This window comes from Melospiza melodia, chromosome 7 (assembly GCF_035770615.1).
Source record: "Melospiza melodia melodia isolate bMelMel2 chromosome 7, bMelMel2.pri, whole genome shotgun sequence".
Taxonomy (NCBI): domain Eukaryota; kingdom Metazoa; phylum Chordata; class Aves; order Passeriformes; family Passerellidae; genus Melospiza; species Melospiza melodia.
The window spans coordinates 27808468-27822394 of NC_086200.1; the positions used below are offsets into that span (position 1 = coordinate 27808468).

At 50.1% G+C, this 13927-nt stretch overlaps 1 protein-coding gene across 1 annotated transcript in view; it reads left to right on the forward strand.

Moving 5' to 3' along the window:
• Nucleotides 1–13927, forward strand: part of ADAMTS10 (ADAM metallopeptidase with thrombospondin type 1 motif 10) — a 74090-nt gene that overhangs the window by 23248 nt on the left and 36915 nt on the right. The window contains exons 4-7 of the mRNA XM_063160875.1: nt 3631–3790; nt 6358–6575; nt 9972–10055; nt 11138–11283. Of these exons, the coding sequence (XP_063016945.1) occupies nt 3631–3790; nt 6358–6575; nt 9972–10055; nt 11138–11283 (608 nt within the window). The remainder of the gene's footprint in view (nt 1–3630; nt 3791–6357; nt 6576–9971; nt 10056–11137; nt 11284–13927) is intronic.

A 13927-nucleotide genomic window follows, 5' to 3' on the forward strand; every position in this document is an offset into this window, starting at 1 on the left:
ATCTCATTCCACCCCCTGCCATGGGCAGGGACATGTCCCACAGTGCCAGGGTGCTCCAAGCTCTGTCCAGCCTGGCCTTGGACTCTCCCAGGGATCCAGGGGCAGCTTTCCTGGGGAGCCTCCTGAGCCCAGCACGAACAGGAGTGCCTGGAGGCACCCAGGCACCACATTCCTTAGAGAAACTCAGTGCCAGGAGCTGGGATGGAGCTGGTGTCGGGCTCCCAGAAACTTCTGGTGTTGCTCAGACCTTTCAGGTCAAGGGAATGTTGCTGTGAGCGTGGAGAGGAGGGACCCTGCAAGTATCTGGTGGGTTTGGTGATGACACCACGGGGATCTGCTCCTCCTGGCTGTCACTGCCTCGCAGGACAGGTGAGGAGGAGGATGGACCCAGATGGGGGGGATGGACTCGGATTGGGAGGAACAGATCCAGATGGGGAGAAACAGATCCAAATGGGGAGGATGGACCCAGGTGAGGAGGATGGATGCAGACGAGGAGGATGGGTCCAGATGAGGAAGATGGACCCAGATGGGGAGGAACAGATCCACATGGGGAGGATGGACCCAGATGGGGACGATGGACACAGATGAGGAGGGATAGACCCACATGAGGAGGAACAGACCCAGATGAGGAGGATGGACCCAGGTGAGGAGGATGGACACAGATGGGGAAAATGGACCCAGGTGAGGAGGATAGACCCAGATGGAGAGGAACAGACCCAGATGAGGAGTCCATTCCTCCTTATCTGGAGGAATGAGGAGGAATGGACCCAGATGACCCCTCAGTCGCACAGCTCTGGCCCCAGGCCATGGCTGTGCCTCTGCCAAGTGTGGCATGAGCTGACAGTGCAAACCCTCCTTGCTCTGCAGCTGACCTGTGTGAATCACACACAGGATATCCACTGCAGCTCCCCCACAAACCACAGAGCTCCCTCAGGACCTCTCACCACCCCCTTCACCAGCCCTGTGTCACGTCCATGTCCAGCCCTCACAGCTCAGTCCTTGGAGTCAGCACTGGGACAATTCCCAGGCTCCTGTGCCATCCAAGCCTTGCTGTTGGAAGGTGAGACGGAGTAGAAATTCTCTAAAGTACAAATCCATTTTGTTTTAGGTGAAATGTACATCTTTGAGTTGAGTGTGTAGTTAGAAAACATAGCTATGTAGCCTGACTGCAAAAGCCTAGGCTCAGAGAAACTGCTTCAGTGAAGGACAGAAATAAGGGGGGGAGACAGAGAGTGATAGAGAGAGACAGAGAGACTAGAGGTAGAGGGTTTTAGGAGGAGAGGAATAGTTTTAGCTAGGTCTGGAATGTTTTTAGCTAGGGGTTTTTAGGTTTTAACCTAACCTAGGAATTCTTTCTGGTAAAGAAGAAATAGCAGCAAATGTTACTCGAAATTCGTAAAAATGAATATGTCTGAACCTATTGTGAAATTTTATGCATATGTATTTGAGAGGGGGATAAAAAGGGATCTGAAGTTCACAGAGGTACGCATGTCTTTTAAGGAGAATAATCTCCACATGCATCTGGCACTGTAATAAACATACCAGCTTTACAACTTTCACAAAGTTGTGGAGTTTTTTGTTATCTCTGCAAAACAAAGGTGCCAGGCAGGCGTGGAGCCTCTGCAGAGCTGGAGTGACAACATCCCTTTGGCATTGGGATGGATTTGGGGCAAGACTCGCTCTGCCCCCGGGCTGGGGATGACCTCCTTCCCCCATCCCACACCACAAAGCTTTTCCAGCTGGCTCTGCCAGGCTCCCCTGGCCTCGGGAACCTCACAGTGCCTCGCTTGTGCTTGGGAAGGTGGAGCTGAGCCAAGAGCAGCAGAGCCTGGGGCAGGAGGAAATCCCCCGGCACTCGGGAATGCTCACACAGTGAGGCATTGAGCTCGGCCAGGGAGGGGACAGGGACAGCCCTGGCAGGGAGTGACAGTGCCCAGAGAGGGGACAGGGACAGCCCTGGCAGGGAGTGACGTGTGACTGTGTTCACAGGGGTCTGAGGATGAGGGAAGAGATGAGGATCTGACTCCATGTTTCAGAAGGCTTGATTTATCATTTTATGATATATATTACATTAAAACTATACTAAAAGAATAGAAGAAAGGATTTCATCAGAAGGCTAGTGAAGAATAGAATAAGAAAGAATAACAAAAGTTTGTGGCTTGGACTCTCTGTCTGAGCCAGCTAAGCTGTGATTAGCAATTAATTAGAAACAACTAACATAAGTCAAAGATCCACCTGTTGCATTCCACAGATTTATGAAAAATCCTTTTCTTTGGATTTTTCCTCCTGAGGAGCTGAGAGGCCTCAGGAACAAAATGTAAACAATGATTATCTGCTGCAGTGGAATGCAACAGGTGCATCAGTGATTGGCCCATGTTGGATGTTTGCAATTAATGGCCAATCACAGTCAGCTGGCTCAGACAGAGAGCTGAGCCACAAACCTTTGTTATCATTCTTTGCTATTCTATTCTTAGCTAGCCTTCTGATGAAATCCTTTCTTCTATTCTTTTAGTACAGTTTTAATGTAATATATATCATAAAATAATAAATCAAGCCTTCTGAAGCACGGAGTCAGATCCTCGTCTCTTCCCTCATCCAAGAACCCCTGTGAACACGATCACACCAGAGATGGGGTTTGGCTCTGCTGGTGGCCTCTGCTTAATCAGCCTTCAGATTTTAAATATATGGGGTGTTTCCCAAAACCTCTGGGGATTTACCCCTCTCTGCAGCTCCAATTCCCAGCTGCTGGGGATGGTCCTGAGCTGCTTTTTGGCTGTTTTGGGAAGGCCAAGCTCAGAGCTGAGTGCTGCTGTGCTTGAAGGGCTTTTTGGGATCCCACAGGGATCCCACTGAGACCGAGTGGGTGGAATAGGAAACAACTCATTCATAACTCAGCAAGGCAGTGCTGTGATTTCCAGAGGACTTTAGTGAACACAGATGTCCCAAGGCATCCACCACCATCTGGATGGGTTTTCCTCTGCTCTGTGGCTTCCTGTAGTTCAGTGTTTGTGCAGGATTCCTCCTCAGATTTTGTCAGTCCCCAGAAATTTGGGGTTAATCTGCAAAAACCTCACCATGAGAAGCCATCAGGTTCTCTGTGCACCTCTGGTATTGCCTCCCCTCTTGCTGTAGTTGAGACAGAGACAATACAAAGCAACACTGCATTTTCAGAAGGCTTCAAACATGTTTTTGTTATAGCATGCATGCTTTTTATTCATTTTTACAAAGCTCATATGAGCTTAATCAGCAAAAACCTCACCATGGGAAGCCACCAGGTTCTCTGTGCACCTCTGGTATTGCCTCCCATCTTGCCATAATTGAGACAGAGACAATACAAAGCTACACTGAATTTTCAGAGGGCTTCAAACCTGTTTTTATTATAATTTTTCATACATTTTTACAAAGCTCATAAGTTTACACTTTACTCATTGGTAATGAGATACAGACAAAGTGTTTATTGGAATAGTTGCAGGTTTTTCGTATTTATCCTTCTTTCTTTCTTGGTTTTTATGTCAACAACCTTGGTAGAAAATTCTTTCAGGGGTAAACATGGATTCTCTTCTCAAACTTCTCTCTGGCTCCCAGAAATGGCTCTAAAACCTTTTGCACCCCCTCTGTTCCCTCCTGCAGCACGGGGTGATCGTGGCAGATGAGGAGGAATATTTCATCGAGCCCCTGAGCCCTGGAGCCAACGTCAGCATGGGGGGAGAGGGCAAGGGCAGCCCCCACGTGGTGTACAAGCGCTCGTCCCTGCAGTACCCTCACATGGATGCAGCCTGTGGAGTGATGGGTAGGTGCCCCCATCATCTCCTCCTCAAATCCAGCCCAAAACCCACTGGGGAAATCCTGGCAAAGAACCAAATTTTTCTCCTAAATTTGAGATTTTCTTGGGTTTGTTTTTACCCTTTTCTGGTGGTCTGGGCTTTGGGAAGATCCTGTCCTCTCCTCCTCGCAGCAGGGCTTGAAAATTTGTAAATAGAGCATGGAATGGGAGAGAGAAAAAAACAAACCTCTTGTTTTTCTTCAGAAGAATCCTCCCAGATTTGGCCAATTTGCAGAGGATTGGGAAATCACAGCTCACGTGTGCTCAGCACAGCCTTGGCTTTGGGGTTTTTGTCCATGTTGGGATAACTCTGCTGCTGATGTGGAAAAGGCCCTTGGAGGGGGGGATGTGGGGCCTGGTCCATCACAGGGGGCTCTGGGGGATGTCTAGGGACAATGGTGACAGCACATGTCTTGGTTTGGAAAGACAGGAGTCTGCTAAGGAAGGCAGGAGCCTCTCCTGAAATGGAGAATGTAAACCCTCCCCACCCCTCCAAATTGCTGTAAATTTTAAATCAAGGGGCTCTCAGGCAAAAATATGGGAGCAGGAAATAACAGTTCTTTAATAGAGAAAGGGGGCAAAAAAGGATAAAATAACAACGCAGTAACCAAAACAACACTGACAGAGTCAGAACCCAAACTGACACCCTGTGGGTCAGGGTGCTGGCAGCAGTCCCATTGGAATTGTGGCTGCAGCCCTCCTGCAGTGTCATGGGTGGCTCTGCTGGAGCAAGGGGGTTTTTAGAGAAGGATGTTTCTGTAGTAAAGGATGTATTCTTCCTCCGAAGATCCAGTGGAAGAAAGAGGCAACTGCTGTTCCTCTGGGAAATCCCATGGAGAAAGCTGTGCTGATGTTCCAGAATCTCCAGATTATATCCAGGCAGGAATGCTTGGCTCCTCCCTTTGGGCTCTCATCTCCCAATGGGATGCTGTAGTTCTTATCAGCCATGCAGTGACATTCAGTAGCTGTTATCAGCAGATGTCCCCTCCTGAAGGAGGAGTGAATGTGGTCACTCAAAGAAAGAGATAAGGCAAACTGCCCACTTGACAAAGATAATCTGCCATAGAGATGGTAATAGAAAACAACTTGCATTGCAATCTTCAACAGCACATCAGCCCCATTTCTGCACCTACAGGGCTTTGACCTCCAAAAGGACCCACAAATACCAGCTCTGGCCTCTCCCCATGAGACCTCCTGGTCCTTGCCCTTCCCACCAGTCTGTCCCAGAGTCTGGCTGGAATCCCGTGTGAGCAGGCAGAGTTTCACCATCTCCCCAAAATGCTGCAGGATGCTCCTCCCTCAGTTCAGAGAGGCTCTGTAGGGCTGAGGGGAGCTGCCATCCCTACCTTTTCATGGATCAGTTTGTGGGGTGGGAGCAGAGCAGAGCTGGCCCTGATTGCTCCTGTCTTCTCTCCAGGCTCAGAGTAAGGTTTTGGGGTCAAAAATCCTGCCAGGGACTGGGAGTGACTGGGGGGGACTGGGAGGGACTGACACCCTGTTTGGGTGTCCCTTCAGGGTGTCCATCCCTCACTGCCCCAGCAATGACACTTGGCCAGATGAGGAGGCACTGTCACCTCCTCTGAGTGTCCCCAGAGCCACCAGCACCTCTGGAGCTACCCTGTGCTTCCCTGGCCCTGCCCATCCATCTCCCAAAGCCCTGCTGGATGCAGACTCCCTTCCTGCTGACTCCTTGCCACATTCCCCAGCTTCCAGAAATAATTCAGCCCTCTCCTAATTGCTTCTTGGAAAGCAGAGATGTGCAGGGGGAGCCAAAGTTTAGAACAACCACAGCACAACAGCTCCAGCAAGGCCACCCTGTGGCTGGACATGTCCTGTCCTGCCCTGCCCAGCATTCCTGGGCTCTGAGCACCCCCAGGAGCTCCTCTGGATCCCTAAAGGAGCTGGAGCTGGGAGGGTTTGGGGCTGCTTGAGGTTTTGGGGCTGCCTGAGGTTTTGGGGCTGCCTGAGGTCTGCCCCATGACTGGATGTGATGAACCTCAGAGCAGGTTAGGAAACCTAACCTAACCTGGGAGGGTCTGGGAGCTACTGGGAGCAACTGGGACAGAGCAGCTTTGTACTGGGAGGGACTGGGAGCGATTGGGAGGGACTGGGACAGAGCGACTTTGTACTGGGAGCCGGCAGCTTCTCCCAAGGGCATCCCAACCATCCCAAGGGTATCCCAACCATTCCAAGGACATCACAGCCATCCTGAGGGCATCCCAACCATCCTGAGAGCATCCCAACCATTCCAAGGACATCATAGCCATCCTGAGGGCATCCCAACCATCCCAAGGGCATCACAACCATCCCGAGGTCATTCCAACCACCCTGAGGGCATCACAACCATCCCGAGGGCCTCACAACCATCCTGAGGGCATTCCAAGGGCATCCCAACCATCCCAGGGGCATCCCAACCATCCCAAGGTCATTCCAACCATCCCGAGGGCATCACAACCATCCCGAGGTCATTCCAACCACCCTGAGGGCATCCCAACCACCCCAAGGGCCTCACAACCATCCCGTTCCCTCCCCAGATGAGAAGCCCTGGAAGGGGAGGCACTGGTGGCTCCGGACACTGAAACCCTCCCCGCTGAAGCCCTCAGGCAACCACAGCCAGCGGGGCCAGCTGCCCCTGAAGAGGTCGGTGAGCACCGAGCGCTACGTGGAGACCCTGGTGGTGGCTGACAAGATGATGGTGGGCTACCACGGCCGCAGGGACATCGAGCAGTACATCCTGGCCATCATGAATATTGTAAGTGTTACACCCACACCAGGAGCCTCGTGGGCTGGGGGAGAACTCCTGTTCATCACCCTGTCAGGAGAATTCATCCACAAGCGTCAGAGGTTTGTGTCCAAAAAGGAGACAAACCTTTTGCTTTATTAAAATAAAGGGAGAGGCCATGGGGCCTCTCAAATTTTTGGAGGATGCAGCCACCTTTTAATCCCAATTTCCCTTCTCTTTCCCAATTTCTGAAGTACTTGAGAGGTTCAGACTTCGCAGAACGCCTGATACCAAAGATTCCCCTCTAATGTATTACCCTCCTTTTTATTTTTTAATTCTTATGGAATTTAGGGGTTTTTCCTCATTTCTGAGGTACTTGAGAGGTTCAGACTTCCCAATATACCTGATACCAAAGATTCCCCTCTAATCTATAACCCTCCTTTTTAATTTTAATTCTTACGGAATTTAGGGGGTTTTCCCCATTGTTTCTTTCATCTTTCAATATCCAGTTTCATTTATCAGCAAACCTACAATTTGTTCGTGAAGGTAAATATCATTTGCCACTCATCAATCAGCGGACTCCTTCCTGTTGTTTCTTTTACCTCCTAGTGCTGGTTTTATCTACCAGCAGCCCCACAGTTTGTTTCTAAAGACAAATCTGTCATTCCTTTCAACCCCAAAAGCAGAAAGGGAAAAGGAGATTCTCCTGCATGAAGCAGGATGGGGAAATAGGATCTGTTCCAGGCTGGCAGTGGCTTCTCCCCTGGCTCTGAGCAAGGTGTGAAAAACGCCAATCACTTCTATTTAAAATTTTAAAAGTTTAATAGTAATAAAATGGTTATAAAAATAGTAATACAATTAGAGTAATAATAATTTGGACAAATTGAATTAGGACAATATGAGACAATAAATACAAAGAGGACGTCTGGGCACATTTTTCTGGGCAGCACAAGGCCGAAAAAGGACACAGTTAACAAAGGATTAACCCTTAAAAACAACAGCCTGTTGCATATTCATACACCTCATACATGATGCATAAATTCCATTCAAACACAGGATTCTGTCTGGTCAGTGTCAGCTTCTTCCTCTGAATCCTAACAGCCCCTTCGAGGCAGGAAGAAGTTAATTTCTTCTGATAAGAGAGCAATAAATTCTCTTTTTCTGAAAGATTCAGGCATCCTGTGGCTGCTCTCTCACTGCGAGTCCTTTCTTTAAAAAAAAGTATCCTACATAGCATAGTTTCTATTTTAACATTTTTTTATAACCTGAAACTATATTTAACACTGTACTTAAGAGAATTAATACAGCATCACTTTCTAACACAACACATATAATATTCATTTGAATATTTGCAAAAAAGCCAATCATAAAATACATGCATTTTTCACAAAGGTTTTGGGGTCAAAAATCCTGCCAGGCTGGCAGCGGCTTCTCTCCAATCTCATAGCAAGGTTTTGGGGTCCCAAAATCCTGCCAGGCTGCTGCTGCTGAGCAGAGGGACCCCGGTGGGACCCCGGAGCCTGCAGAGGTAAACTCTGTCCTGTCTGACCCCGGGCTGGGAGAACAAAAGCCTTTCTTAGAGCAGCATCTCTCAGCCCAAATTAGCATTGCAAACGCGGCCAGGCAAGCTGAGAACCACATGGGAAAGCAGAAGGACGGGCAGCTCTCACGCTTGGGGGCTGAGCAGAGAGAGGGGCTCAGAAATCCCCCCCCAGAGCTCTGGTTCTGGTGTGGGGCTCTGCAGGCGGCAGGGTACCAGGCTGGATGCATTAACAGCCCTGCTGGATCCTCCTGGGAGGTGAGATGGGTTTGGAAGTTATCCATCAACCCTCTGAAAGCCCCTCTGTGACCGCTCTTTGTCCGGTCCTCCGCAGGATCGCTTTCCACGCTTTGCATTTCTAAAGCCCCGACGCCAGATTTCCCAAACAATCCCGGTTTCATCTGCTCCGAAACAATCCTGGGGGATGCTGTGGCCTTGCCGATCCCACCGAGGGATGCTGTGCCCTCTCCTCAGCAAAGCTCCAGCACCTGTGGGGATTTTTGAGGATTTTGGAAATGCCATCCAGTGGGGATTTTGGGGGATTTTGGAAATGCCAGCAGTAGGGGCTGCCCTGAAATAATAAACAGGGCAGCGTGATGGTGTTCACAAGGGTTTTCAGGTGAGGGAAGAGAGGAGAATGTTGACTCTATGTTCAGAAGGCTTGATTTATTGTTTTATTATATATATTACATTAAAATTATACTAAAGAATAGAAGGAAAGGTTTCATCTCAGAAGGGTAGCTAAGCTAAGAATAGAAAAGGAAAGAATAATAACAGAGGCAGCTGCCTCAGACTCTCTGTCCGAGTCAGCTCTGCTGTGATTGACCATTAATTACAAACAACCACATGAGACCAATTATAGATGCACCTGTTGCATTCCACAGCAGCAGATAACCATTGTTTACATTTTCTTCCTGAAGCTTCTCAGCTTTTCAGGAGGAAAAAAATCTTTAGGAAAGGTTTTTAATGAAAAGATGACTGCGACAGGGCAGGAGATTTTTTTCTCCTTTTTAATGCCTTTATTAAAAGTGATCAGCTCAAGGTTGGGAGGCTCGATGGATCCGTGGTCTCCATCATTGCTCCCAGGGTGACTCGGGGCAGGAGGAATGTGCAGCTTTGTCCACTAAAGGACAGAGCTGGGGGTCCTGTCCTCACAAGAGCAGTGGGTTTGAACACTGTGCTTTTCAACTTTTGGGTCTTCCAGTCTCCTGGTCTTGGTTTCAGATGAGGTCTTAGCTCAGGGTGAGAGGCTACAAAGGTTTTCAGCATCTCTGCAGGCTCTGTACTTTGTTTTTCATGTCCAGACATCACTCTGATCTCTTAATTCTGTGTTGGTTCGTTGTTTTGGGAGTCTTTTCGGTAAGTTTGGTGGGGTGCCTTCCCATGGCATGCTGGTCTCGAGGTTATTTTGCATCCTCTCTGATGCCCCCACCATGTCCCCTCCTCTCACCATCCAGGGAGAAGGACAACTTAGTCCCAGGCAGGGCCTTACTGATACAAAAGGAGCAATTAACAAGAAAAACCAGTGATTACAATAACAAACAGGTAGAACTTCACCTTGGCAGCAACTGGTTTAACTGGCTCTATAACACTTTTTTTCCAAAAAAAAAAAATTGGCAGATTTTTTTATTTATAACAGGGATTTTGGAATTGCCAACAGTGGGGGCTGCCCCACCTGGACTGAGGGATTTTGGCTTCTCTGCTCTGGGACAGCGAGCCCTGATTGTGGTTTAGGGAATTCTGCTATTCAAGTGTCTCATTCCCATCCCTGCTTCCCAAAAATGTTGGGTTCAGACCCCCCCCACAGCAGTGCCCAGTCCTTCCCAGCTCGCCTGGCCACAGAGCTCATTTTTAAGACTCCTCTTTTCTTGTTTCTTGGAGGTCAGGTTGCCAAACTTTTCCAGGACTCGAGTCTGGGCAATATTGTCAATATCCTGGTCACCCGGCTGATCCTGCTCACCGAGGATCAGGTAAGCTGGGCTTTGCTGAGCCTGTCCTGTGTCTGCACTTCCTTTCAGGAGCTCTGTGTCTCCCCTGGATGTCACTCCCAGGAATTCTCCCCAGTGACATCCTCCCAATGCCCCCTGAGGACTGGACTGAGCAGACCTCTGGGAATTTGAATTTTTCCATGATAAGGTGACTTTAGGGAGGTTTAAGCAGCTTTAGTTCTCCTAAAGTCATATTGGAACCCTGGCTGCTGAGAATTTCAGATTTCTGTGCTGACAGGCACTGACCCCCAAGATAACTCTGCATTTCACCTGAGGCTGTGGAGAAGCTTCCAAAAGGGAATGACAGAACTGGGATTGTGGGTGTGGAGTTTGAATAGAAGCGTGTGATATCACAGGGTGGGAAACAGAGTTGGAGGTTTTAAAATGCAGTAATATATATAAAGCAAGATGGAGGTTTTAGGGCAGAGGCTGGTCCTTCTTCTTCACCTTCTTCTTCTTCTTCTTCTTCTTCTTCTTCTTCTTCTTCTTCTTCTTCTTCTTCTTCTTCTTCTTCTTCACCTTCTTCAACTCCTTCTCCTTCTCCTTCTCCTTCTCCTTCTTCTCCTTCTCCTTCTTCTCCATGGGTTTGGGTGGCATTGTGTAATTGGATAAAAAAGTCCCCATTGCGGACACGGGTGGTTGGTTATTGGGTTAAAAGTAAAAATAATTTAGGTATCATTTCTTAATTGGACAGTTTATCCTTAAAAGGCCTTTTAGAGAGAGAGATGGAGCTCCATTTTTGGTTTGTTAGAGTGAAGTGCTGTAGAACTCAGGATTTGTGAGACTGTGGCATAGTCTAATACACTAAATTAATAAACATCTTAGTCTAATACACTAAACTAATAAACATCTGAGTCCAAAGAAGAAATATCATCCCATGATTTAATCCCAACCCTGGCAAAAAGTTAAGACTGACAAAGTCCCATTTTTCTTGCTTTCTTATGGCCTCCATGAGGAATTGGGGCTGTCTGCAGTGGTGTCAGTGCTCTGCTGGCACGGAATGGGCAGTGCCTTCCCCCCCAGAGCTTCCCTGGGAACACCCTCTGCCATTGCTTCCATTGCAGCCCACGCTGGAGATCAACCACCACGCCGGGAAATCCCTGGACAGCTTCTGCAAGTGGCAGAAATCCATCGTGAACAGGAACGGCAACGGGAACGCCATCCCGGAGAACGGCATCGCCAACCACGACACCGCCGTGCTCATCACCCGGTGAGCCCTGTCCCCTGGGCTGGCACTGTCCCCTGGGCTGGCACTGTCCCCTGGGGGTGGCGCTGTGCCCTGGGGGTGCCAGCTGTCCTGGACTCCAAGCTCCTCCAAAGCTTCCTGACTTTCAGTGGGTGCAGATTATTGCAGTTCAGATTATCACCCTTCAGTTCAGTTTATCAATCTCCACCCCAGTTTGTTATCAATCTCTACCTTCACTTTTGTTATCAATCTCCACTCCAGTTTATCACCCTGTACCCCCGTTTGTTATCAATCTCCACCCCAGTTTTGTTATCAATCTCTACCTTCACTTTTGTTTTCAATCTTCACCCCAGTTCGTTGTCACTTTCCACGCTTCCCTTGGTCTTTGCTGGGATGGATGAATGGATGGAGATGGATGGATGGATGGATGGATGGATGGATGGATGGATGGATGGATGGATGGATGGATGGATGGATGGATGATGGATGGATGGATGGATGGATGATGGATGGATGGATGGATGGATGGATGGATGGATGGATGGATGGATGGATGATGGATGGATGGGGGATGGATGGATGGATGATGGATGGATGGATGGATGGATGGATGGATGGATGGATGGATGGGGGATGGATGGATGGATGATGGATGGATGGATGGATGGATGGATGGATGGATGGATGGATGGATGGATGGACGGATGGATAGATGGACATGGATGGATGGATGGATGGATGGATGGATGGATGGATGGATGGATGGATGGATGGATGGGGGATGGATGGATGGATGGATGGATGGATGGATGGATGGATGGATGGATGGTCAAAAGGAGGACACAGAGGATGTCAGGGACGGTGGAAGGAATGGCAGAGCAGCTGGAAGGGCCACAGGATGCTGCAGGGATGGAGGGCACAGGGAGTGCTGAGTCCCCAAGTGCTGCTGGCTGTGTCCAGGATTGTCCCTCCAGTCCCCACAAATCCCTCCTTGTCAGATGCAAAACACTCCAGGAGAGGCCAAAGGCAAATCCAACATTATTTTGTGCCTTTCCCCCTCTCCTTCAGAGAAAGAAATTCAGGAAATGAAAATGCTGGTGAGGGGAGCCTCCAGGTGGGAGCTGCTTCCTTTATCCATGTGCTGCCCTCCTGCTCCAGCTCCAGCGTGAGCCTGGAATCCCCCACTGATGAGACCCCACAGAGGAGCGACAAAAGGGCCCCTCATCCCCAGATTTTCCCCTTCCCGAGGGGGCTGCAGCTTTTTCCTGCCCTCCCTCCCCACATTTGTGATGCAAACGCCGGCTCCGAGCTCTCCATCCTCCCTCCAGATGTTGGAGCCTGCCCGGAGCCGCTGCTGAGCCTGGACAGCGCCTGGCGCATCCGGCCCCGGCCCCAATAAATTCCCGGTGTCCCGATAAGATCTTGCTGAGCTCGGGGCTTTTTTTCCTCCTGCAGGGACGTGTCAAAGCAGAGCCTCCGAAGGCTTTAAAGGCATTGGCCCCAAACAAAGCAACAAATGTTTTGTACTCTGCTCGGTTTCCTGCCGAGAGGAGGGGAGAGGTTTGGGCACTTCCAGGGGCCAAAGGGACCGGAGCCATCCCCGGGAATGTGTCACATTTAACCCTTCGTGTGCTGCAGCTTCTCACCGCCCACCTTCATCACTGAGGGGTCCGTGGGGCGAGCAGTGCTGGAGGGTCCTGCCTGGTGTCCCCAAACCCGCTCTGGGGGTCACAATCCTCAACCTTCACCCCATGGCTGTCTTAGACCTTCTCTGGGGCCACAGTCCTCGGTCGTGCCCACCCTATGGGTGTCCCTAAACCTTCTCTGGGGTCACAATCCTCAACCCTCACCCTGTGGTTGTCTCCAGACCCGCTCTGGGGTCACAATCCTCAGTCCTGCCCACCCCATGGGTGTCCCCAAACCCGCTCTGGGGTCACAATCCTCAAACCTCACCCCATGGCTGTCTCAGACCTTCTCTGGGGTCATAATCCTCAGCCCTTAACCCACGGTGTCCCTAAACCTTCTCTGGGATCACAATCCTCAACCCTTACCCTGTGGGTGTCCTCAAATCCACTCTGGGGTCACAATCCTCAAACCTCACCCCATGGATGTCCCCAAACCCACTCTGGGATCACAACCCTCAACCTTTACCCTGTAGTTGTCTCCAAACTTGCTCTGGGGTCACAATCCTCAAACCTCACCCCATGGGTGTCTCAGACCTTCTCTGGGGTCACAATCCTTGGTCCTGCCCACCGTGGGTGTCCCCAAACCCACACTGGGGTCACAATCCTCAACCCTCACCCTGTGGATGTCCCCAAACTCTCTCTGGGGTCACAATCCTCAACCCTCACCCTGTGGATGTCCCCAAACCCACACTGGGGTCACAATCCTCAACCCTCACCCTGTGGATGTCCCCAAACTCTCTCTGGGGTCACAATCCTCAACCTTTAACCCGTGGGTGTCCCCAGTCTTCTCTGGGGTCACAATCCTCTGTCCTGCCCACTCTGTGGGTGTCTCCAAACCCGTACTGGGGTCACAATCCTCAACCCCGACCCTGTGGGTGTCCCCAAAGCCACGCTGGGGTCACAATCCTCAATGCCACCCCAAGCTGGCTGTGGGGTGTCCCAGCCCAGCCCAGCTGCCCCCTGGTCCCCCAGCTGATCCCACC